This window comes from Ascaphus truei, chromosome 14, assembly GCF_040206685.1.
Source record: "Ascaphus truei isolate aAscTru1 chromosome 14, aAscTru1.hap1, whole genome shotgun sequence".
NCBI classification, from domain to species: Eukaryota; Metazoa; Chordata; class Amphibia; order Anura; family Ascaphidae; genus Ascaphus; species Ascaphus truei.
The window spans coordinates 3,981,860-4,009,265 of NC_134496.1; the positions used below are offsets into that span (position 1 = coordinate 3,981,860).

General features: G+C 47.5%; 1 protein-coding gene across 2 annotated transcripts in view; it reads left to right on the forward strand.

The window, feature by feature from the left end:
* ANO7 (anoctamin 7) overlaps positions 1-27,406 on the forward strand; it is a 291,143-nt gene that overhangs the window by 182,254 nt on the left and 81,483 nt on the right. For both annotated transcript variants that reach the window (XM_075569552.1, XM_075569553.1), the window contains 3 exons: positions 20,271-20,414; positions 23,014-23,151; positions 25,073-25,171. In XM_075569552.1, the coding sequence (XP_075425667.1) occupies positions 20,271-20,414; positions 23,014-23,151; positions 25,073-25,171 (381 nt within the window). The remainder of the gene's footprint in view (positions 1-20,270; positions 20,415-23,013; positions 23,152-25,072; positions 25,172-27,406) is intronic.

Consider the following 27,406-nt stretch of genomic DNA (forward strand, 5'->3'; position numbering starts at 1 on the left):
GAAATGATTAAACTACTGTATAGTTCCATCAATAGATGATTCGTGTAAAGTGTATGAATTATAAAAAATATATATATCTTTAAATTGTATAACCTATTAAATTCTATTTAAACACAACCAATATCAATATAATAACAGTGCATAAACGTGCTGAAAAAAGAAACAGAAAAAATAATAAAAAGTCCAACCAGTCCTTCAATAATTAGTCCATAATGATAGGTATTCGATGTAGATAAAGAGGTCTTGGGCTGCTCTCACACGGGGTAAACCAACTCCACAGATATCTAAAAACAGAAAAAGAGAGAGAGCGCACGCCCCATAGCATAATACTGCATGACATTTATTAAAAATAAGGGAAGGGGGATGGGGAGTGGGGGGGTAGGAATCGCACTCACAAGATTAAAATATATAAAAAGCAGTTTGTGAATTTATCACCACCATCCGGTTCTGGATACTGGAACAAGTCTCCGTGGACTCCTTCAGGACTGCCAGACACGATCACCAGGAACCAGGTGTACAGGGCTCCGTTCGCTATCATGAATCGCTCCCTAGGGTCGTCTCAATCAGCGCTGCTCCCTTCCCCCGTTACCACACGAGAACGCTTCTCTGCTCCCGGGGTCACAAGCCGAGGTTTGGATCCTGCATGGAGCTATCAATGCCCTGTGTAATCCCATGTGCGATTCCTACCCCCCCACTCCCCATCCCCCTTCCCCGCAGAACCGCACTGGTTTCAGGTCTGGGGACCCCCTGCTCCCCGAGATACAGGCCCCTTTAGGGGGTGCCGGTATCCCTCTGCTCTGCTTGGTTTACAGGCCGCGATCACGTAATCGGGCCCTTTAAACCAAGCAGAGGGATACCGGCACCCCCTAAAGGGGGCTGTATCTCGGGGAGCAGGGGGTCCCCAGACCTGAAACCAACGCGGTTCAGCTCCGGAGACCCCATGCACATGTACACTATCAATAAAAATGTATTTCAAATGTATTTATTGTCATTTATTTATTTATTTATTTAGATTTATTTATTTATTTTTTGGCGGCTGCTGTGTGTGTATTTTTTTTATTGTGGGTAGCGGGGGTGGGTGAATGGGGTATTAGCCCCAACGGTGCTTCAGCGGTTCAGCTCCGGAGACCCCCTGCACATCTACGCTATCAATAAAAATGTATTTAAAATAATTTTTAATGTGCCGATGTTTGCGCAGAGAGAGAGCAGCGGATCTCTCTCTGCTGCAAACACATCTCGCCCCCGCCGCCAATAAGGTAGTATCATTTATGTATGTGCATATACAGTACTGTATGTGTACAGTACTGTATGTTAGGGCTTATAGGGGTTGTTGTTATACAGTATATATATATATATATATATACCGTATACTGCACCGACACACTTTATTCGAGCAAATACCCGGTATGTACCTGGCAGATACCTGGAATGCGCCACTCCTAACCTCTGACAAGCCCCGTTGCATTTGCCTTCCCAGCCTGGGTTCATGCCTGGCTGATGGGCGGCTGATCTGTTAAATGATAATGATTAGGCTTTAATAGGCTGCAATGCTTCGCGTGTCTACCAGATGGCATAAATTCATGAATTGTAATGCAGTTTATATATATATACTGTGCAGTATTGCAGCCAGCGGGAATAAAATGCTTCAATCCCTGCTTGGAAAATAACTCAATGTACTCGGGCAGAAAACAGTCACAAACCTCAATACACCCGGGTATACCCGAATTCGTGGGACTAGCCAAGCTCGAATAAAGTGTGTCGCCAGTGTATATACAGCATTACAATTCATTATAGGGGACGGCTTCAAAGAGAACAGCTCGCAAGCGCCCCCATGTGTATTTACACGGCATTGCAGTATTGCAGCCAGCCGGAATAAAATGCTTAAATCCCTGCCGGAAAAATAACGCAATGCACTCGGGCAGAAAACGATCACAAACCTGAATACACCCGGGTATACCCGAATTCGCGGGACTAGCCGAGCGAGAATAAAGTGTGTCGGTACTGTAGAAATGGTGGACCCACTCATCAAAGCCATGAGACAGGCTTTAGAATTGGAAGATACTGAAGAATTGACCCACAGGAAAGATAGACTGTTTGGGTCAAGACAGAAGAAAGGTAGAGTTTTTCCTGTACATCAGGTGATCAAGGACCTTATTCAATCAGAACTGGCTCGGCCAGACGCCAAAGTATATATACCAAAAAGATTTGGGAAAATGTATCCGTTTCCACAGGAAGATGTCAAATTTTGGGAAGCCAGCCCAAAGGTGGATGCTACTATATCCAGAATAGCAAGGAAGACTACAATTCCAATAGAAGAATCTGCAACCTTGAAGGACACTATGGATAGGAAAATGGATTACGTATTAAAAAAGGCATACGTCACAGCGGGAACAGCCTGTAAGCCAGCCATAGCAACTACATCGGCGGCAAGGGCAATGCGTGTCTGGATCGCCAACATAGAGGAGGCACTAGACAAAAGTGTAAAAAGAAGTTCTATCCTAAAGGCGCTGTCGGAGGTAAAATGGGCGACAGACTACATAGCGGAAGCTTCTTTAGATGCGGTCAGATTAGCATTAAAATCTATGGCCTTAGCAGTGTCAGCAAGAAGGGCGTTATGGCTGAGACAATGGATGGCGGACTCAGCGTCAAAGAATAGCTTATGTGGATTACCCTTTGAAGGAGAATTCCTTTTTGTCAATAAGTTGGATGCTATAATAACGAAAGCATCAGGAGGTAAGAGTAGTTTTTTGCCCCAAGAAAACAGGAACAGAAGATTCGATTTTCAGAAGTCTGATAGAAATCAGTACAAGGAGGCAAAAACATATAGACCTGGCAGATCGTTTTCAAAGCAAACAGCATAGAGAGGCGGTCAGAATCGGCTTTTTCGAGGCGCCAGAGGAAGAGGTTCATTTGCCAAGAACAAATTTGCATGAAGGTCAAAGGGCCCAGCAGTTGCCAGTGGGAGGAAGCCTGACGCAGTTTTCTGCAACATGGGCCCAAACAATATAGGACAAATGGGTATTGGAAACCATTCGTCGGGGATACAGCATAGAGTTCAAAGAAATGCCAAGAAGAAATTTATGCCTAACAACAAGGGTATAGTCCAAGGCAAAAAGAAGACAAATGAATTCAGTTTTATAAAAGTTACTACAAGCAGAAGTGATAACAAAGGTACCTCATGAAGACAGAGGAGGTGGAATTTATTCCAGAATATTTCTAGTACAAAAGTCTTCAGGAGATTACAGAGCAATCCTAGACCTAAGAAAGGTAAACTCATTCTTAAAAATAAGAACATTCAAGATGGTGTCTTTGAAGCTGATCATTCAGGAGGTACAACCAGGAGACTGGATGGTAACGATAGACTTAAGGGACGCTTATCTACACGTGCCCGTATCAAGGAGACACCAAAGATGCCTAAGGTTCGCAGTGAACCAACATCATTATCAGTACACAGCACTGCCATTCGGTCTGGCGACCTCCCCAAGGACATTTACAAAAGTTCTAGCCCCATTAGTGGCAGAAATGAGAAAAAGAGGGGTAGAAATATACCCATACCTGGACGACATCTTTGTAAAGTCAAAAAGTCAGGAGAAACTAGAACAAGACCTGGAGATGGTCATAACCTTCTTAGAACAACACGGTTCGTTAATAAACAGAGACCTAGTACCCACTCAACTGCTAAAGTTTTTGGGGGTGGAATTCAACACGGCAAAAGGAGAGGTGAGGTTGCCAGACACAAGGAGGCAAGACATAGGACTACAAGCGAAGAAGCTCAGGAAAGCAACCAGAACTTCAGGAGAAGAATGCATGAAACTTCTAGGGAAATTGGCTTCAACACTAAGTGTCATAAAATGGGCAGTGCTCCATATGAGACCGTTACAAAACAATTTTTTACAACAATGGAACGGGAACCACAAGAATACAAGACAAAGAATCTTGTTACACCCACGCACAAAAGAGGAGTTAAAGTGGTGGGAAGATACCCGAAATCTGGGGAAAGGACGGACACTACACCCAGTACAGTGGGAAAGAATCACAACAGATGCGAGCAACGCAGGTTGGGGTGCCCAAATGGGAGAAACACTGGTGCAAGGAACCTGGACAAACCAGGAACAGCATCTTCCATCAAATCTGCTGGAACTAAAAGCAGTACAAAGGGCCCTGGAAGCTTTCCAAGACCAAAAAAAGATGGCAATATAAAGATAAAGTCAGACAACCGGTCGGTTGTAAAGTATATAGCCAAACAAGGGGGAACCAGGAGCAGAAAGCTGATGAATCTCACAGCAGAAATCCTCTCTTGGGCAGAGGGCCACTTATCAGAAATTACAGCCGTACACATCCCAGGACTGGAAAATGTCACAGCAGACTTTCTAAGGCCTGGGACATAGTGATTTCCTCAGTGCGGAGGCGCGCTGAGGCTCATGGAAAGCGGTGCTGTCCCTGGCCTTAGACAGTGCACCATCAGGGGGCATGTCGGGGGCGGGCCAGTGACGTCACGGAGCTGGTTCGCCCTCATTGGGCGAACCGCTCACGTTACCGGCCCTGCGCTCCGGCGAGCGCCAAATCTGAAGACTCGGTTAGACGCAAGCGTGCGGAAGCGTGCGCGAGCCCCTGCTAAAGCCGCTCTCATTGCGGCTGCAGGGGCTCAGTGCCGAGCAGCAGCGCGCCTCGGCACGGGTCAGCGCCTAAGCGCTGACCATGCCCGAGGCCTTAGTCGCAACATTATACACCCAGGAGAATGGGCATTAGACCCACAGGTGTTTCAAGAGCTGATAGAGCGATGGGGTCAGCCAGACATAGATCTCATGGTGACACACCAGAACCGCAATGTTAAGAACTACTGTGCAAGGCGTTTTCATCCAAGCGTAAAAGCGCAGATGCGCTCAGCTTCAAATGGGATTTCAAGTTGGCATACATGTTTCCCCCAATTCCCGTAATTTCGAAAGCAATCAGGGAAGACCAAGCGGAAGTGATATTGGTAGCACCATTCTGGCCAAGAAGGCCTTGGTTCACACATTTGGTAAATATGGCAGTGGATACACAATGGCACATGCCAGATCGCAAAGAACTTATGCGACAGGGACCAATATGCCATCCAAACGCCAAACAATGGGCCTTGACGGCATGGCGATTGAGCGGGAAACATTGAGTTTGAAAGGTTGTTCAGACAAGACAATCCAGACCCTATTACACGCAAGAAAGGGATCCACATCAAAAGTGTACCATAGAATCTGGCTTTGTTTCCGGGATTGGTGCTCAAAAGAAAAACAAAATTTCTTCTCACCAAGAATTGTGTCAATAGTGGAGTTCTTGCAAAAGGAATTTGAGAAAGGTCTCAGCCTCAGCTCTCTGAAAGTACAGGTGTCTGCACTATCAGCCTTATTGGAGAGAAATCTGGCAATGGAAAGATTAATCATCCGGTTCTTGCAGGCAGTTAAAAGACTAAGACCTCAAATTAAAAACCGAGTACCGACATGGGACCTGTCCCTATTATTGGATGTATTAATGGCACCTCCTTTCGAACCTATACAAGAGATAGGTTTGAGATGGTTATCGTGGAAGATGGCGTTCTTGATTGCAATCACCTCAGCAAGGAGAGTGGGAGAACTACAGGCACTATCAGCTAAGGAAGCATTCCTAGTCGTGCACCAAGACAAGGCAGTTCTCAGACCAGTGCATCAATTCTTGCCAAAGGTTGTATCACAGTTCCATATGGATCAGGAAATCGTGATTCCGTCATTCTGTCCAGTTTAAAGGCACATTACTAGAACAGGGATTACTCCCCTGTTACATACCTCCCCTGTTTGTGGGAAGCTCGGGCTTGCCACGGCCAAAGCCCATCCTTCCACTCTCATTCTAGATATCTCTGTGACTTGAATGAGAGTGGATGGAGGAAGAGAACGCTCAGTCCTGCTGGGATTGGAGCCCTTTCTCCAGTTTTAGTGTCTCCTCCTGAAGGTGCTTGAGATCAGCACCCCTCAGTCGCTCGAGGAGGACTTTTTCCAAGTATAGTCTTTTTTTCTACGTGCGCGGTCATGAGATTTCCCTCGCGTCGGGTGCTCGTCTTATTGTAGGCATACTGTATGGCAGCAGTTGCAGAGCGTTTAAAAACAGCCCTTTAAGTTTTCCGCTCTTGAAGCTGTCTCTCTGCCATTTTCCCACTCAATTGGGTTGCTAGTTCAGCCTCTTTGGGGTTAAGTTGCAATTCCACAGCCACTTCCAGAGAATGTCCCATCTTTTCAGCTTCATCAGCTAAGGATTCTTCTGGTTTTAATTCAGCACGTGTACCTTCCTTTGTTGCCTGCTGAGTGGCTGAAGGTTTTGCTAGTGCTTGTTTAGGTGGTTCAAATTTTGCAACCTTGTCTTTCAGATGAGCGGTATTCCCAGCTCTCACTGTACCCTTGTCTTCATGGGTTTTTGAGGCTGTGGGATACTGACGCTTAGTCAGGGTCAATACTTGTCCTTGTAGGACTGTAATCTCATCCGCGAGAGATCCCTGTTTTTCGAGTGTGTCTTGCAAGTCTCTTCTCAGGGAATTTATCTGCATGCTTTGCTTTCTCTGAGCTTGCTTCCACATTTTTATTGCATTGTGAAGCACTATGAACTTCTTAGCTTGGGTCACAGTTACTTTTTTCAGTTTCTGGACCTTCTTGTGCTCCCTTTTGTGCCACGTCACCTGGGTTCTGGGCTTGGATTTTAGCGTTGCTTTGGTGATGCTCAGGGTAGCCTTCAGTTTCTCATGCTGCTTTGTGGGGACATACTGGGTCATCAGACGTTCCTGCAGCACTTGAATTTCTTTTACAGCCTGCAGATTGTCATCCTCCAGAGTTCGCTGCTTCTCTTCTGCCTTCTCGAGGTGCGTACGCAGTACGCAGTACGTTTGAAGCAGTCGGTGCTCTGCTTCAAACTTCTCACCTTCCAAAAGTCTATTTATTTCTTTAAGCTCATGCAGCTTTTCATTTTTTTCCTTGACGTCGTTTGTCAAATTAAAATTTTCTTCTTTGAGTTTTACGTTTTTTCTTTGTAATCTTAAATGTTCTCCTTTTTCAGTCTCTGTACTATTCAGGGCCTCTTTGCAGTCCTCCTTCCATTTACGCACATCTGCTTTGAGACTGACAGTCTCCTGGCGTGAGACATCCTTCTCTAGGTTGAGGGTCTGAAGCTCCTTCTGGGAGACTTGGAGATTTGTATTAAGATTGGCAATAGTTTCTTTAGCAATGTCCAGCTCCTCAGTGAGACTGTGTAGTTCCTTTCTGGAAACTTCCAGGTCTGTGCGGCAGCTGTTGGTCTCATGATGTGAGGCATCCAGTGCTCTGCGGAGTGTCTGAACCTCTTTCTGAGATACGTCCACCTCTATCCGGACACTGTTGACCTCCTGTTGTGAGGCATTCAGCTCTATACGAAGAGTGTGAACCTCTTGCTGGAAGACTGTCATCTGCTTCAGTGCCTCCTCATACTTCCGCTTTAGCGTAGCCACCATTTTATCAGATTGGCTCTGCTTTTCATCCATGGCGGAAATAGTAGCCTGCTCAGTCTTGAGATCGTCCCAGATTCAGAGTACATTGCGAGCACCGTCATCTGTAACTCAGCATTATCTGCTCTCTCAAGTTTCAATTGTTCTCGAAGTAGATCAAAGTCACGCCTGGCAATTTTCTGGGCGTCTTCAGGGCTGGTCAAGGGATCGTCACTCACTGGTTCCGGCTCCGCTTCCCTGGGATGACTGGTTGAGGGTTCCTCACTGTTGGCACCGGACAGACACTTCTTTGGGGTACACGATTTCTGCCTTGGGCCCTCTGGATATTCGGTTATCCGCGGAACGAATTTTCAATTTTCTCTAGGCTGCAGGGCAAATCGGTCCCCCTTTTCCTCCACAGGATCTGCGGACGTGTCTGTTCCTTCTACGGTAAGTGAAGAACCGCTTTTCTTTTTCCGCCTTTTTGTTTTGGATGACTCCGTCCCGTCAGGAATACTGGGGTCTCCTTTATTTGAAATTTTAGCAGCGTCACTGGATCCACCCAGCTTTTCTTGCAACTGTAATAGCTGACGGAAATATTCGGTGATCCACTGCTCCCGCTCTGTCTCCTGCTGATCATATTCGTCATCAAAGGGAGTGGTCTTTTCTGTTCGTTCCGAGTTCAGGCACCCCCACCATTCTTGGGGTGTTTTGTGGGTGTGACTCGGTTCGTGTTCACCGTAAGAGATGTCTTCCTCTTAATTGGACTGGAAGGGCCACTCTTCCGTGGGGTAGGGTTCATTACAAGAACGCTTCATTTTGTCCTCCATTTTTAGGCTATCAGGTGTAATTTTGTTCCTGACCTCAGGAGGCACTATTGCAGCTGTTGCCACTGTATTTGCTAGAACCCCCAATTGTGGTAGTCCTACAGGTGGGCATATTTTGCTTGTAGAGGTCGTAGCTCTCAAAGGCATCTCTGTAGACTTTTCTTTCTTGGGTAATTTTTTTTAATATCAGCAGTCAGTACTCTGCATGCATTTTCTCTCATCAGGTATACAAGATGTGCAGTTGCTAGGTAAAAAAAAGTCTATTTGCTTTACACCATTTACTTGCTAGGTATAATCTCTCATTAGGTATGCTGAATGTGTAGTTGCTAGGAAAATAAACTTCTGTTTGCTTTACACCATTTACTTGCTAGGTGCAATCCCTCCGCTTCAGCAACAGAATTTGGTTTTCTGCCTGAGTTCAGTAATTTTCAGTCTTATCTTTGGGTATTATGGCATTCACACTTCATCCTTTGGGTTTTGCTCCCAAGATATATATAGGCAGACTTTTTTTTACTTGCAGAAAAAAAAAACATTCTTTGCAGTGGACTATTTCTTTCATTCCCGGCAGGGTGACTCAACACTCAGCAATTGACTTTGAAAAACCTTTTACACAGTTCAGCAATCCCTTTTACCCCTATAGGGCAATTTTACACTCAGCATTTGTTTGCTAAAAATTCCCCTGCTTCAGCACAGTCTTGTATCAATTTTCACAGTTTTTTGCATATACTCCATTCACAGCTGGTAGCCCTATGCGGTGTGGCAACCTTTATTTGCAAAATCAGTACCACTCGTGGGTAACCATCTGTATTCACTGCTTCAGCGAAACTTTTGAAAACAACAAACACCTATCCCTTTTTAAGGGCTGACTCACTTCTTGAACCCTGACTATGGCTGGAAGGCAAAACCCCTATTTCAATGACCATATTACACTTTGTGATAGGCAAATAAGGTTTAGCTGTTTCAGCAGTCTCTTTAACTCTGATCTCTGCTGCATGAGTTTTTTTTTTTCTAAGTTGCTCAGACTTGTTTGTAGGCAAAAAGCATAAAAAAATTCACATAAAAATCTCCGGTCCTTTTTAACTTCAAAGACACCTCTCATCCCACTTCGGACACCATATGTAGACGGACGTTCACAGAGGTACACAATTGGAGACTTTTATAAGGTGAAATTATAATAAGGCTTTATTGTGCCTTTTCCTTTTCATCAGGAAATCCATCCAAACACAGGGGGGGGGGGGGGGAACAAAGCGTCTATTCACTTGGGAGTATTTCTAGTGAAACACTATGCAATTAATTCACAGCTCCCTTAGTCAAGCATTTCTCCCAGCCCCAAACACATAGCATGAAATAAGCAGATATAAGAAGTCTCTTAAGAATGAAAGTCTTATCTGTTTCTTGGAGGGAAAATCTTCTCAGTTCCTGGTTCAGCTCCCTTCCCTCAGGGTGTGTCAGCTTCAGGTTTAGTAGTTTTCCCTGTGTCTTGAAATCAGCTCTGCTGTGTCTTCTGGCAGAGCTCAAGACATGGTCAGCTCCAGAGATCTGTATTCTCTTGGTCAGTCTCTCCTGGGAGACTCAAGAACCCCTGCTCTGTCTCCAAAGGTCAGCTCATAAGTGAGCTAAGGAGTCACTTCCTGTCTCAACAGACAGGCTTTTGTAAGCAATCTAAATCAGGCAGGTGGTGTTTATTAATTGACTACCAGCAGTTAACCACCACACTGCTAGATTAAAGGCACATTACTTGAACAGGGATTACTCCCCTGTTACAGCGCCTCTCCCTCTTTCTTGGCCTCCCCTTTCTTAGTGGACCTCGTGAGCGCCTCTCTGTACCCTGGCAGTAGAGACAATAAATCCATGTAATCCCCTGTCCAAATCTTTTCTTTAATGTCAACTGGCAGATGCAGCCCCACCGGGCTGGCAAGGCTCGTGCATGCGTCCTCAAAACATGCATCTGTTTCTCTGCCGCTCCTGCTCTCACGTTTCACCCACAAACACTGTTGCCAATATTGATGCCACCCCTGCTAAAGATGGGCTTGCAACCCCCGACTACGTGGCCCCAAGCTCCAAGCCATTCCCACACTCAGCAGCTAACCCAGACTGCCATACCGGAAATCACCGCCTGCTCCCCCGCAATAGTACTCCCTTCTTGCGCCTTGAGGGCTTGCAGCACTCACCTTAGGACTGTGGCTAGGCCAGGTGCCCAACCGCACTTCCCACCTGCTGCCGGGATAATACAGCCTACCTACTATCAATCCCTCGCTGAACCCGACCACTGCTAGACCCAGCAGTCCCGAGAGCCCCCCCCCCCCGCCCTTCGGAGGCCTTGGGTTACAGTTACTCAAAAAGATCTCATACCCCCAACCCAAGGGGGGTATTAGTATGTTACAATGGTGGGTCCAATGGACTCAGTTCCCCCACTCCACGTTCATGGTGGGGGGGCACCCATAGGGTTTCCTTCCACACCCATCTTGGTGAGGGTACTGGTGGGGGTGTCGCCCCCCCCCCCTCCTCTATACCAGTGTAGCCCTGCTTCCTATCGCTAGCAAGCCGCTACTATGTGCTGTATCACCTGTAGGCTCGCAGGGCCTGAGTCTCTGCCACGGAGAGCCTGGGGTATGCGCAATTACTATCGCTGGTGCAGTGCCTCCACCTGCGACAGATCCCGCCAGCGGGGGAGTGGGTCTTCGCAGGATGTCTAAGCAATAATTACTGACACACAGCCAATTACCGTAACCAACTTCCTTTACTCTTAGGCCAAGATCAGTTATATGTACACACAATAACATCCCCTGAATCCACCCAACATAACAAGCCATGGCGGGCTTAGCACAGACTTGCGCCTCGGCGGACACTACCACATTCATGCGCCACGGCGGACGCCACAATCCCCGAACCCGCCACCGGGTGATCCCACCCCGTGTCCAATTCCCCAAACAACACCGTCCCGTTACTTCAACAGATAGTCACTATGTGTGTGTGGGTGACTGCGCAGCCACTGTGTTTTGAATTAGTGAATGGTACCGTTGGGGCCCTTGCTGAAATACCTGCCGAGCACTCCAGTTCTCGGATCTGCCACGATCTTCACAAAGGGTCTCCGGACGTCGATGCCTTCCTCCCGTTCTCTCTCTCTCTCTCTCTCTCTCTCTCTCTCTGGACCAGGGCGATCCCACCCGGACAATAGTAACACCACGCGGGGTCTGAGCCCCAACTTCCTGCCAAATAGGATAGTCCCGATACAATTACAAAGATGGTAGTGAACAGGAACCTCTCTAGGGCGATCCCTAACTCCGCTTGTCTCTATGGTGACTCAAGGCTAAACTGGGCCTGGGGCACACAGCCTACGCCGGGGCGGCTTAACCTCCCCTACTCCAACACTCCGTCTCCTCTCCTCTCCCACACGCTCTAACTCACGTACGCGCAACCACCTCCCTTTATCCCCTCCTCTCCATGACGCTCCCCGCGGGGCTGCTGGGTCAAGGATCGACTCCCTCCCGCCAACTGTGCTCCCCTCCTTCGCGGGCTTTTGCAAAACCCTACAAGCGCAACCTCCCGCTCTTTCTGAGCTAATCAGGGGTCACGGCTACATCCTCCCCCCTGTGGAATCCAACGACCCCGCTTGGACAACAATAACGATAACCATTTTATATAATGAAAAATGCTAATACATCGATCTCAATATAAACGTATACATTTCACTGAACATAATGATAACAGATTGAACCCGGCTGCGAGACCACTGTTTAGCCTCATAATGGGGTGCCCCGAACTGATCATAGGCCATCCTCATTGGAGGTTGTCCATTTCTCTGGCTCCTTCTCAATTCCGGTGCAGTCACTCCTAGTGGGGAGTGAGGTTCGTAATCAGTTGTGTTTGGTTCTGCCCTTGAGGGGCTGGTGTTCTCGAATCGGTCGGAACTGGGGATGAAGCACGGACTCTGAGGGTCTAACATTGAGATTTCAGGCGCCACTGCCGGGGGTGATTGATTTCTGAGCTCTTTACCCGACGCTGCTTCGGGAGATGCTCCTGTTGGAAGGTCCCTTTGAGAGGTCCCTTCTATCGGATCCTCCATACTTTCGCCGCCCTCTACGTCGGCCTCTAAGGACACTTCTCCATCATCGGAGAGGCCGGCCACTCCAATTCTCCCTCCTCTAGTTGCGGGATAGGCAGCAGATGATTACGATGCCACGTTTTTACCCTACCCTCCGAATCTTTGACTCCATACAGATAATCTCGCAGTTTGTCCACAATAGCCCACTTCAGCGCCAAAAACTCGAGCTTATGCACCGGATAATTCTGTTCACTAGCGGTGAGACTGCGGCTGATATACGCAACGGGTCGCAGCCCCTCAGGATATTTCTTGTGCAACACGGCGCCTAGACCACTCAGACTGGCGTCCACATGTAAAATGTAGGGCTGGTCGGGGTTGGCATAGGCCAGGACGGGGGCCGCTGTCAGGCTCTGTTTCAGGTCGTGGAAGGCCTGTTCGCACTCGGGAGTCCATTTATCTCCGAACGGTAGTCGGGCAGGATTGGACTTCTAGTTCGCCTCCACTGGGTAGATTCTGAGTAGGCTGTTGAGGGCTTTGGCCCTGCGAGAGTACCCCTCCACAAATCTGCGATAATAGCCGCAAAATCCCAGGAACGAGCGCAACTCTCCCACATTCTCCGGGCGGGGCCAGTTGACAACAGCTTCTATCTTGGCGGTATTAGTGGCAATCCCTTCCCCAGACACTATGTGTCCTACGTACGTCACGGAGGTTTGGCAGAAACGGCATTTGTCCAGAGAGCGTTTGAGACCTTCCTGCGACAACCTATCTAGTACCTTCAGAAGACGAACCTCATGCTCTTCCAGGGTTTTCCCGAAGACGATGATATCATCTAGGTACACCAGGCATTCTCGGGGGTTGAGGTCCCCCAGCGTCTTCTCCATTAACCGTTGGAAGGTAGCGGGTGCTCCGCATATGCCTTGGGGCATATGGGTGAATTGATAAAAACCCAAGGGGGCAACGAAAGCGGTCTTCACCTGATCCCCGGGGCTCATGGGGACTTGTTAATACCCGGACCGCAGGTCCAGTACGCTGAACCACTGGCTCCCGTGTAAAGTGTCTAGAATCTCTTCTATGCGGGGGAGATTATACTGGTCCGGCACCGTCCGATTGTTCAGCTTCCGATAATCCACACATAGTTTCACTGTTCCATTTTTTTTTCTTACGACTACTATGGGTGAGGCATAGGGACTGCGGTACTCCTTGACAATCCCGGCGGCTTCCATTTCATTTATAGCGGCCCTCACATCCTCCACATCCCGGGGAGCGAGCCGGCGAGAACGCTCCCGGAACGGCTTCTCATCTGTCATTCGAATGGTGTGTTGGGCATTGCGGCTACACCCCACATCCATCTCCCCCGTAGAGAACATGGATCGTCTCTGCTCCAGCTGCACCTGCAACCGTCTCTTCCAGGTGTCTGGCAAGTCGGACGAGCCGAAGTCGAAGTTTAGAGCCGTACCGGTCCTCTCCACCCGGTTCGCATTCACCTGTACGGCTTCTTCCACCGAACTGACAGGATATATCCGCCCTATTCACTGACCCACATCGATGGCCAGGGGGAAGGGCGACAGGTTCTGTACCATCACATCAATCCGATGAGGAATGGGTCCCCGCCAATGGCGAAATTCGGGTATGAGCCAATACCCTTGACGTACATCCTCTTCAGGGGTACTTTCTAGCGAGAACTGTTGGTCTTCACCGAGCCACTCGACATAGGCACATCACGCGGGAACGCTTTACGTTTCTCCTGGGAATAAGCGGGTCAGACCTCTCCTTCCTCAGAACAGCAGTCCATAGTCTTCGGGAGATGAAGGGGGTGGGGCTGGATCTGCTTGGACCAATTGCAGCTGTAGACTGGACATGGGGAGCTCTTTGGTCTCCTGTAGATAGGCCCGGATGACTGCTTGCACAATGTCAGCATTGGTGCCGAGTATGATGGGGTACCTGGGGGTATCCCGGGGTTCTGGACACACCAAGGCATCCACCTTCATGGGGTGAGTTTTTCCCGTGTTGAGTTACAGTATTTCTAGATCCACAGTCACTAGGCCATCGATGGGGTAGTTGTCATTGCTTAACCCACGCACCTTGATGTGTTCAGCCGGCCGCAGCGGCCGCATTTGAAGATGCCGATCATAGAACCCTCGATAGATGATGGTGACTTGGGATCCCGTGTCTAGTAGCGTGGAGGAGTAGATCCCGTCCACGAGCACCAGGATTAACGCTACCGGTCCTACCCGGTTATTGTCGCCACCCGCTGCGTCTCCTTCCGCGAGCGTCACGGCCTGATCGCTATCTGCCGCATACACCCCGCACACCATAGCTTGAGGCGGAAACTTCTTGGGGGAAGGACTTCGGCGTCGAGAGTCGCCCAGGCGACAGTCATAGGATATATGCCCCCTCTTCCCACATTTGTAGCACGACATATCTCGATGGCCCGCACGTCGATAGAGTGGGGGTGATGACCGTCCAGCATAAGGGTTTTTTTCTGGGCCCTGCTTGTCTGGGGGGTCTTCCTTCTTGTCAACTGCCCCTTTGGGTTTAGCACTGCTGTTGCTTTTCGGCTTTTGAGTGGAGTGCAACATTAAATGCGTCTCGTGCTCTTTCACCTGCTGCAGGAGTTGGATGAACGAAGGGGGAGGGCCCCGCGTGAGGTGATCATGAATCATACTGGCTATGGGGTGGACAGGGCTAGACCCGCGGAGGTACTGCTTACGTAGATACTCATCCATCTGAGAGGGCAGCACATGTTTATGATGCAATAACGGCCCAAGAGACATTTGCACTCGGTGTATATAGGCAGACAGTTCTTCCCCCTCTTTTTGATTTACGGCATAGTTCTTAGCCCATAAAGCCCCATCATCTTCTTTTGCGCTATATGCTTCTACCAGAAACTCAATCATTAAACGGGAGGTTAACTCGGGATAATGCTCGCGGTGTATGCTGATCAGAGTGGCCGCCGGGGGCCGCATGCACTCCATGAGTCTTTGCCGTTTTACCACATCGGTGCACGACCATTCCTCCATTACGCCCCTAGTATGTTCCTTCCAGGTTTCTATCCCGTCTTCCCCGATAGGTACGGGGAGGGTTCCCGAGAAGGCCTTTAGCTTCCGGTAGTTCTGGGCATGAGTGGCTATTGTAAGCGCTTCAACCAGCGGCGGTAGACTAGGGGGGGCAGATAACTGGTCTATTTTGTCCGTGAGTTTCCGCAGCATATTACTACGCACTTCGGCCTCGGCAGAGGCGCTGGACCCTGGGTAACTGGAGGCGGATAGGCAACTACCGGCATCGCTCTCTGCATAATAAGCAAAAGGAAGGGTGGGGTCGTCTTCGTCTAGCGGACGTACGGGGGGGTCTCGGAGGGGGTAGACAAAGAGACTACCGCCAGGTGGGGCATCAGGCAGGGCCAGGCATTGGGGAACGGCCGGTTCGAGCGCTAACAGGTTGCGCCGACAGTCCACAAGCAAGGTATTCCAGTTAGAGTCGCGGTCTACAAGTACATCTACCAAGCGAGCTTTGGCAAAGCCGGGGAGTTGTCGCAAAGCCGTCTGTAAAATCTCTAAAGGCAAGGCCATGGGCACTCGGGCCAAGGCTACGGCGCGACGGGTAGGCGTGCGGACTTGGCGGGCCCAGTCGCGTATCTCGTGACGGGTAGGAAGGGCCATGGTAGCAACAATTTATTTTCGAGGGGCACCCCAGGTCTAAGATCTCAGCAGTGCCTCCAATTGTAGCCCTGCTTCCTATCGCTAGCAAGCCGCTACTCTGTGCTGTATCACCTGTAGGCTCGCAGGGTCTGAGTCTCTGCCACGGAGAGCCTGAGGTATGCACAATTAGTATCACTGGTGCAGCGCCTCCACCTGCGACAGCTCCCGCCAGCGGGGGAGTGGGTCTTCGCAGGACGTCTAAGCAATAATTACTGACACACAGCCAATTACGGTAACCAACTTCCTTTACTCTTAGGTCAAGATCAGTTATATGTACACACAATAACATCCCCTGAATCCACCCAACATAACAAGCCACGGCGGGCTTAGCACAGACTTGCGCCTCGGCGGACGCTACCACATTCATGCGCCACGGCGGACGCCACAATCCCCGAACCCGCCACCGGGTGATCCCACCCGTGTCCAATTCCCCAAACAACACCGTCCCGTTACTTCAACAGATAGTCACTATGTGTGTGTGGGTGACTGCGCAGCCACTGTGTTTTGAATTAGTGAATGGTACCGTTGGGGCCCTTGCTGAAATACCTGCCGAGCACTCCAGTACTCGGATCTGCCACGATCTTCACAAAGGGTCTCCGCACATCGATGCCTTCCTCCCGTTCTCTCTCTCTCTCTGGTCCAGGGCGATCCCACCCGGACAATAGTAACACCACGCGGGGTCCAAGCCCCGACTTCCTGGCAAGTAGGATAGTCCCGATACAATTACAAAGATGGTAGTGAACAGGAACCTCTCTAGGGCGATCCCTAACTCCGCTTGTCTCTACGGTGACTCAAGGCTAAACTGGGCCTGGGGCACACAGCCTATGCCGGGGCGGCTTAACCTCCCCTACTCCAACACTCCGTCTCCTCTCCTCTCCCACACGCTCTAACTCACGTGCGCGCAACCACCTCCCTTTATCCCCTCCTCTCCATGACGCTCCCCGCGGGGCTCCTGGGTCAAGAATCGACTCCCTCCCGCCAACTGTGCTCCCCTCCTTCGCGGGCTTTTGCAAAACCCTACAAGCGCAATCTCCCGCTCTTTCTGAGCTAATCAGGGGTCACGGCTATATCAGTGTGGGCACAACCAGGGCCTCTGCCTTCCTCCCACATCCCAATAATAAGTCCCAGCGTCATCGGTTGCGGGATCTTATTGGGTGGCTATTTAAATCCCTTTAGAAAGAGGAAGTGATACCGGTAAGTGGTGGGGTTCCCTGAATAGCACTGTTCAGCTCCAATGCTGTAACATACAGAGGGGTTAGTTAAGCGGGACTCGGGATGTAGAAATGCAATCCCATCTAGACGTAAAAACACAACCGTTCTATTAATCGTTTAACAATCTAATTAACTTACTTACACTTATCCAACTGTACAACAAGTAAAGACTTGGCTACTTTTTGTTTCTCTGGAAATTAAAAATAAGTTTCATTTCTTTGGGGCCTCTGGATGGGGGAGTGTTTGCCGTTCCCCTATTTGTTTCCCTTTAAGACCACCCTTGCCAGAGAGCCTATAAAAAATAAGAGAATGGAGACAAGATGGGGGGGGGTGCTCTGCCTGCAAAACTCTTGTTGAACACACGGACATGAGACAAGAGAGCAGCGGGTGAAATCCAACCTCTCCCAAGTCTCCGCTCACCGTGTTTATGAACTAACTTTGAAAAATTATTTAAAAATACTTACACTGTGGGTGTCAGAATTTAGTTTAAATTTTTTTTTTTTAAAAAGCATCACTTTCCCAGATTTTAGCCCTTAAACAACTCGCTGCCATTAATATATAGGGTATTGAACCGGATTGTCCCGTATTTGGGCACTCTGTCCAGTAAATAATGAGGTAATACCGGGCATGTATATGTCCGGTATTACGTCTCTGGACATAGTGACCTGACCTGCTCGGGAGCCGCGGTATTTCCTTAAGCAAGGAGAGAGCTGGGCAGCTTCCTCCATCGTGATTGGCTACTGCTGGGCAATGCAGGAGGAGCTGTTAGGAGCCTGGGGTGGGGCAAAGGAGAGGAGGAAACATCATGGAGAGGTGAAGTGTGTATGTGTGGATTTGGTCTGTTTTTGTCTGTGTGTGTGTGTGTGTGTGTTCTGTGGCTGTCCTGTGGGGGTGAGAATGACTGTGAGGGAGGGTAGGGAGGATGGTGTGGGTGAGAATGATGGGGAGAGAGAGGAAAAGCGGTGAGGGAGGATGAAGAGGGGTGCAACAATCTTGAAATTTTGTGAAGGGAGCATTACAACCAGTATCGCTCGCCATGGGCCTGTATGACTGCAGGTATGTTCATTATAATTCATCTGATCATTACATAATTTTATCTAAATTTCACTCCAATTTGCACCATTTCATATTCTATTTCATTAAAAAAATTCTGGGTAGGGCGCTCTATCCCCAAACACCTCCCCAGGGCGCTCTATCCCCAAACCCCTCCCCAGAATTGAGGTTGCAGTTGTCACGGTAGACCAGGGCTTACCAACACTTTAATACCGGGATTCTGGATTGAGCACACAAGATGGGCAAAATAAATTGTAATTTATTTCCTTTTAAGACAAACATACAATATTCACAATTACAGTAAATAAAACACTTACTGGGATGGGGAAACGAAATCAAATGTCCACAAAACGAATCAAAGTCTCTGGGCATGCACTGCACGCATGCAAGTGGGTGCGCTGTTTGAGTCCTGCGACAGTCCTAGGCTAGGGGCGCAACTTGCCAGCCCTATATCTCCGCCAAAAGGAATTCTTTCGTAAAGTCCTTACAGGATTCGTTCGGGAATCCTTAGCTCAAACGAATTCTGGAAGAGGGGTACAATCCTTGGTTACAATCCCCTCACACTCCGGAACCGCTGATGCTAAACCTCTGACGTTTCTTGGTTGATCTTAGGTGAATCTGACTGGGACTGGGCTGCAGGCATTTTTATAGGGTTATGGGTTCTTTACCTAACATATACACCTAATCCTCTCGTGGGAATAATTTTCCCCACCTATCCCAGACTTGCCAGTACCTTACAAAGAGGGAAGACGTTGCTTCTCGGTTTGCACAGAGCATGTGCTAACCTCACACCTGAGCTACTTGGCATACCGGGCCCAACCTCTTACCTGGCGACAGTAAGTCTGGGGTTTGGCTACCAAGTGTGAAGTGCCCATACTTCGCACCGGTATCTGACACTTACAAATATCCCGGCCACCCTAACACCTAGGGTCTCTGAGGCTTTTCAACTCCGGACTTCTCTTAGACACTGGGGCACCATCTTAGCAGGGTGCCCTTTGAAGTCCAGAGATGAGAAATCCCTCAGCTCAATCATCCATAACTTATGGGCATGTTAATGGATGCATTGCTGGACCGGCAGAAAGGGGTTCCTGCCTTTGCATTTAAAACACCATTGAAATACAATATGTTTATAAATGTATGTTCTGCATGTGCAACAAATTTTAAATTCATATGTATGTTCATGGTACACGTGTAACTAACTGCACTCCAAAAATTAGAGTGCTAGCTCTGTCCTAGCGCAAGTTATCCACTTAATTGAATGGGCTCTGTGATGTGGGTTGCGGTTTGACCTATAATTGGTCTGGGTTACAAGCCGGCATACAATGTATCGGTGCTGGCTTTTGATCGATAACCACAGACAGACACCAACAATTCAGCTCAAGTGGATAACAAGACCGCTGGATACATTTTGACAAGACGGCACTTCAGCTAGACCGCAAACCACTTATCCAATTGACTTTGCGGTTTAGAGGTCTACGGCTTAGGAAGTAATACCTATACTTCAAAGCAGCCACTTATTCACAGGCACGCTTCTTCACTTAGCGATGGGTTCAGTGCTAGAAGCTCCCCCTTGTCACAAATACAGTTAGCACATTTTCATTCATTGATTGAACTGCAGCAAGCTTCAGAGCTGCAAAATAGGGACAAAAAGATAGTGTAGGGGGAAACATAGGCTGATGATTGCAATACATGTTAACCCCTTCTGTCCCAACACGGTTTAGGGTTAACCAGCTGGGCATAATACCTTTATTATTGGCCTGGTTAACTTTCTCACCGCCACAGCAGTCATATAATTTATAAATCACATAGTTCCCCACTGACTTTTCTCAAGAGACCTGGCAAACTTATTACTATACTGGTACTAGGAGGGATTAGCCCTTTTAATGGGGGAGAGGTGACACTATTACAAAGGATAATGGTCATGATGTAACATTTGAAAGTCATGTAGATATTGGATCTCATGTGACCTCTACCCTCCACAGGCTGGGGTCCTGGTTGACCAGCCAGGGACACTCTTCTTCAGCATATTCATGTCTATCTGGGCCGTCACCTTCCTAGAGTACTGGAAGAGATTTAATGCCAAGCTGACATACCGCTGGGACTGCTTCCAGTTGCATGAAATTGAGGTGAGTAGCTTTGAACTCGGTGCAAAGGAGTTAAGAGGTTGTGAAAATAAAGTGTGTAAGAGGGGAATTTTGACTTTTAATAAAGTGATAATATGGGAGTTTTGGGGCAAATAATGTAGGGAATTTTTTAATGATACTATTGAAGTGTATGCTGCAAGGGGATTAAGATAAGTAAGGGCAGTCAAACTGTAGAGAATCCTACGCATGGAGAATGTGATGGCAGATACAGTAGACATTTCTAAGAAATGGTCAGACATCTTTGTAGAAAGTAACGGTACACAGGTATATGCCAGATAGGCAGGTTGTTGACTCGGGGATAAAACTGATTGCTGTTACTGGAGTCAGGAAGGAATTTACAGTAGTTTTTAGTCTGAGTCATAACGGTTTATTTTTTTTACATTTTTTTATTATTTGCCTTCCTAAAGGATACATATTGGATGTCTCTAGAATGAAACAAATTAAATTTATACTGAGGCAATTGATGTCATGTGTCAATTAACCCATTGATGTGTATGCTTGCAGTGATAGCAAGTAGTGATACTATTGAAATATAGGGTAAGTGATGTGTGTAAAATGGGGAATCCTACATATTAAGAGATTGACACCCCAGAAGTATGTGCAAATGGGTTGTGTGTCAGATAGGGGCTCTGACTACAATTTAAGAGAGCCCCCTGAAAGTTAACATACTGCACTGTATAATGGAATGAAGGGTCTCAGCAATAACCATAACCTTTGGTGTGAGATTGTTGTGTGTCACGGTAGACAAGTCTTTACACAGGGAATTGCAAACTCCAGGCAGAATGAGATGGTTAAATAAAGAATGGTGTATTCTTGCCGGAGCCAAAAGGGAGCAACACCCTACAAAACGTGGCACAGACTCTGGGTACACGTTGCTCACTAGTTGTAAGCTACAGTAGCTTACACTAGATGCTGCCTGATTTCATTTGTTCGTCAATCCCAGTAACAAGGGATGCCTGCCTCTGGTCCACAGTTCACTTTCTAGTTGGCCTCTTGACACCAAGACCAAACCTGAACCACTGTGGAGCCCTGATCAGCATCGGCTTGCATAGGACCTCGGCCTCCATCGGCAATCATGGAGGATAGGGTGCTGGCAAATCAGGGGCTGGGGCTAGACCAGACAGGGCAATTAGGGCCATGGGTGGTGACAGTGCCTCATGACAGCCCCCAGGATCAGGGCTTTGGGAGATTTGGAAATTGGAACTGACCAATGGGAATCAAACCAACGGGGCTAGAACCCAGGCCTTGGTTCCCAATTACAGCTCCATACCTCCCGCAGGGGTAGACACCTGACTGCTGGGTGTGAGGAGTCACCGGGTGCACCAACCTGGACGCTTCTGTGACTTCGCCAGGTACACAAAGATAGCCAACGAAACAGGAAGTTCGCTTCCTCTTTGACCAGACGTGGTCTGTGGGTAAAATGGGGGAACAACCGTTATCTTTGCCCCCAATCCTTATACACATGTTTTGAACACATTTCCACCAAAATATCCCCCTTTAAACTCCCACTCCCGAAATCCCAGGTTTATTGGACAACAGTAAAGGTTACCACACACACCGTGTCCCCGGCTTCTGGCGCTTCTAACCTACCGGAGACCCACTTTTTTCAGGGGTAGCCAGTCGGGATTCACCTTTATTATGAAGACTGGCTACCCCTACGGTCACACCCATTATGTGTTATTTGTATTTGTTATTTAAATTATAATGTCACGTGTATTAATGCTGTGAAGCGCTCTGTACATTAATGGTGCTTTTTAAATAAAGGAGAAAGAAATAGGCACACTCACTGAATGTATGCAACTGTCTCAGGTGCACAGCGATCATCCCCCACTGGGGAGACCTAGAACACAGCCTCCTAAAAATAAAAGGAACCGGCCCTCCAGAGGTCTTCATACAAAAGAGGTTTAATCCACATAGATCAACGTTGATCTACAGTATGTGGATTAAAACCTCCTGTCTCTTTTTTTTTTTTTTTTTTGTATGAAGACCTCTGCAGTGCCGGTTCCTTTTATTTTTAGGAGGATGTGTGTTATGTACGCACACATTACACACATTACACACATTACACACATTACACACATACAACTGGCAACCATTTTCCTCTCTTGCTTTAAAGCTACACCTGAGAAATGACTATTCTGACCCTGTCTCTGGTTCGCCATCTTGACTGGTAGGGACAAGGAGCGGGCTTGCCTTGAATATACTGTGCCCTGCTGCCCCTACCGTTACATTCTGCTTTGAAAGAAAGCGGTATGGCCGACATCATTGCAAGAGCTGCCACGCTTGATTTGAGCAGCCTGTTAATGAGAAGTTGTTGTGATGATTTTCCAAGTTGGGTGTCATGGAATCGAGCTGAGCCTATAACGGTTAAGGTCATACCTATAGTATGTCACTACTCATTGAGTTTGTGCTCAAACTTGCAGTATTGCTAATCAGTCCATAAATTGGGTCCGGAGTACACTGAGGTGTTAAGATATGACTGTCCCCCCATGACTGTGAGGTAAGTTATTACTGTCCCCCATGACTGTGAGGTAAGTTATTACTGTCCCCCCATGACTGATGGGATATGTTTCTGTTCTAGGAGCACCCTCGTCCTGAGTTTACTGTTCTGGCCCCTCTCACCATACAGAATCCCATCACTGGGATCGAAGAGCCGTATTTTCCGGAGTCTCGCCGACTGCGCCGGATGCTGACAGGATCCATGGCTATTCTACTGATGGTGAGACTGCAGATCATTGCAATGCAAACACTTCCCTTCTGAAAAATACAAAAACGATGAGCGCACAACTTCTCAAGATAGAATATAGAATATGTATTCAAAATTGAGCATGTAAAAGGAGGAATGACACGTACATAAAACCAATAAAAATCAATGGAAATGAGCTTTCCACAAGGGGACCAGAGAATCTCTCTTTTGGAATGACTGTCAAGCCCTCACATTCCCACAACCAATTGCCTGGTTGGTGATTCCTCCGCAAACGGCGTGGTGGGCACCAGAAACTGCAAAGCGAGCCTCTAGACAAGTCCTGCCGTCTATCTGACCCTCACCAATTTTCAGTGTCTGTGGCTTGAAGACATGTCTGGTGATTAGACCCCTCACGACCGGAGTCACAGACACCGGAAACATCTGTGCAAGTCTCGGTAGGCCCCAGATGTATCTTACAGCTGATCTGGATCTTCACCGTCGGGGCGGATTCCCGTCCCTGGGTCGTGGGAACATGAGGCCTCGCCAGTCATTGCAAGAGAGGCAGAGTCTCTAGTCCCCTTGTGGAAAGCGCCTTTCCATTGATTTTTACAGATTTTTGGTACATGACATGCATCCCTTATTTGCTACATTTTTAATATACTGTATATTATATCCTGAGGTCTTGTGTGCTCTTTCGTCTTTATTTTTGTGGAATTTCGATGTGAAGCCATTTTTTTTGAGGAGCTACAGACTACCATTGATTTCAAACCTACCATCCCAATTTCTAAGGGAAGAATTCGGATTGGTCTAATAATAATAATAATTTTATATAGCGCTTTTTGTCTCCGCTTTCTTCTGTTTTTTGTGATTTCTATTTCACAATTCATACATTGAATTTGTATGCATACATCAAATATAACGTGAAGGGTTTACTAATATTGGACAAGTCCACATATTATATTCACGTTTTACTTTGGTGTGCTACAATTTCTTTCATTTACCTTGTAAAGCCTTGCAGAGCACCGCGCCACCACGCGTATCTCCTGCAGATCTGCAGAGCATCGCGCCACCACGCATATCTCCTGCAGATCTGCAGAGCATCGCACCACCACACGTATCTCCTGCAGATCTGCAGAGCATCGCGCCACCACGCATATCTCCTGCAGATCATCGCGCCACCACGCGTATCTCCTGCAGAGCACCGCGCCACCACGCATATCTCCTGCAAATCTGCAGATCACCGCACCACCACGCATATCTCCTGCAAATCTGCAGAGCACCGCACCACCACGCATATCTCCTGCAGATCTGCAGAGCATCGCGCCACCACGCATATCTCCTGCAGATCTGCAGAGCACCGCGCCACCACACATATCTCCTGCAGATCTGCAGAGCACCGCACCACCACGCATATCTCCTGCAGATCTGCAGAGCACCGCGCCACCACGCATATCTCCTGCAGATCTGCAGAGCACCGCGCCACCACGCATATCTCCTGCAGATCTGCAGAGCACCGCGCCACCACACATATCTCCTGCAGATCTGTAGAGCACCGCGCCACCACGCATATCTCCTGCAGATCTGCAGAGCACCGCGCCACCACACATATCTCCTGCAGATCTGCAGAGCATCGCGCCACCACACGTATCTCCTGCAGATCTGCAGAGCATCGCAATGCACACAATCATACAAAGACCTTTAGAATTCTGCTATATTAATACCTCCCATTTAACATGCCACGCAGAACAGCATTACGTTAACTTGTTCACTGCCAGGGGAACCTGCAACTCATTGCAAAGGGATAACCTCCCTTCCATTGAAAGTTCCCAGGAGATCGGCAGCTCCATGAAACACTTTTATTTAGCATTCCCGGCAAAGAATGGCTTCAGTAACCCTTCCCTGCGGGCCGCACATTGTACGGTGTGTTTTCCCAGCATGCTTTGCTCTCTTTCAGATTGCTGTGGTCTTCATGTTCCTGATTTCGATCATTCTGTACCGTGTCATCATCTGTCTGCTTGTTGCCAAATCCGGCAACGAGAGTCTCGTCTCATCTGTAAGTCTCCCGTCTCCCGGTTACAATGTGCTAGCTGCTGAGTGTTAATGTCAGTGTTACCGAATTCTGGGTGTACATAGAGCAGCTCAAATAAATGTAAATATACCAGTAGTGTACCCCACTGTATCTTTTTGTACTATGGACAACTGTCTGATTTCCTTTTTGTACAGTAGCTTCATTATAATCAGCACAGGTCACATGATATCAACTTAAAATGTGTGGTAAACCCTACGGCCTTGAAAATTTCAAAGTCAGTACAACCAACTTCACACTGATGAGACCCATTAAGGTTGAAACATGTCTGTGAGTGGTTTCTCTGACTTTGCATCTGAATCCCATGCTGGGCTTAAAAGCTGTGTTAAGAGCGAATATTAGTGTGGACGGACGTTCACAGAGGTACACAATTAGGAGGCTTTATAATGTGAAATTATAATAGGCTTTATTGTGCCTATTCCTTTTCATCAGGAAATTATCCAAACACAGGGGGGGGGAACAAAGCTTCCATTCACTTGGGAGTATTTCTAGTGAAACACTATGCAATAATTCACATCTCCCTTAGTCAAGCAGTTCTCGCAGCCCCAAAACATATAACATGAAATAAGCAGATATAAGCAGTCTCTCAAGAATAAAAGTCTTATCTGTTTCTTGGAGGGACAATCTCATTTCCTGGTTCAGCTTCAGGTGTAGTAGTTTTCCCTGTGTCTTGAATTCAGCTCTGCTGTGCAGAGCTCAAGACCAGCCAGCTCCAGAGATCTGGGTTTCTTTTGGTCAGTCTCTCCTGGGACTCAAGAACCTCTGCTCTGTCTCTCCAAAGGTCAGCTCTCAGTCAGAGCTAGGGAGGAGTTACTTCCTGTCTCAAAGGCAGGCTTTTTCTACTACCTGTAATCAGGCAGGTGGTGCTAGTTAACCACCACACTGCTGGATTAGAGGCACCTTTGTGAACAGGGATAGGTCCCCTGTTACAATTAGCTTATATGGGTTCCATGTAAAAATGGATTTCAGACAAAAGGTGTGTGCTCATTTGCATGTCATTTCCCAGAATCCCTTGCTGCAGTGGAAGAACTGTATGCTAGGTGATAATGGTGAAAGGCAGAGTTGCAGACCTGTCTAAGACATGTGAATGTGCTCACAAGTTATCTTTTTACATGCATACATGCATACTGTACATACCACAGGGGAAGGTTTCCTTGAAATATTGTCTTGTTCCTTGCAAATGCGCACTATCATATCTTCATTCTCCAATCGATTTCATTCCCCTGTCCACTGTTATTTGCTGGCCAAGGTAGACATAGTCATTAACTTCTTATAGTTACATAGTCACATAGTAGATGAGGTTGAAAAAAGACGTAGGTCCATCAAGTTCAACCTATGCTAAATTTAGACAGATACTTTATCCTATATCCGTACTTACTTATTGATCCAGGGGAAGGCAAACAAAAAAAACCATTAAGGGGAAAAATTAATTCCTTCCTGACTCCAAGAATTGGCAATCGGATTAATCCCTGGATCAACATCCTTCCCATGTATACTTATTTGGTATATCCCTGTATACCTTTCCCATCTAAAAAGAAGTCCAACCTTTTTTTGAACAAATCTATTGTATCTGCCATCACAGTCACCATGGGTAATGAATTCCACATTTTAACTGCCCTTACTGTAAAGAACCATTTTCTTTGTTGCTGGTGAAATTTCCTTTCCTCCAACCTTAAGGGATGCCCCCGAGTCCTTTGTACTGCCCGTGAGATGAATAGTTCTTTTGAAAGCTCCTTGTATTGTCCCCGAATATATTTGTATATAGTTATCATATCCCCTCTTAGATGCCTCTTTTCTAATGTAAATAAATCTAATTTAGCTAGTCTCTCCTCATAAGTTAGAATGTCCATCCCCTTTATTAATTTGGTGGCTCTTCTCTGCACTCTCTCTAGTTCCATAATGTCTTTTCTTAGGATTGTTGCCCAAAACTGTACTCCATATTCAAGGTGTGGTCTTACTAATGCTTTGTAAAGGGGCATAATTATGTTTACTTCCCTTCCATCCATTGCCCATTTGATGCAAGATAAGATCTTGTTTGCCTTTGCAGCTACTGCATGACATTGGGCACTATTGCTAAGCCTGCCGTCTACAAGCACTCCTAAATCCTTATCCATCAGGGATTCCCCCAATATATCTCCATTTAATTTGTAAGTCGCATTTTTATTCTTGCATCCCAAATGCATAACCTTACATTTATCTGTA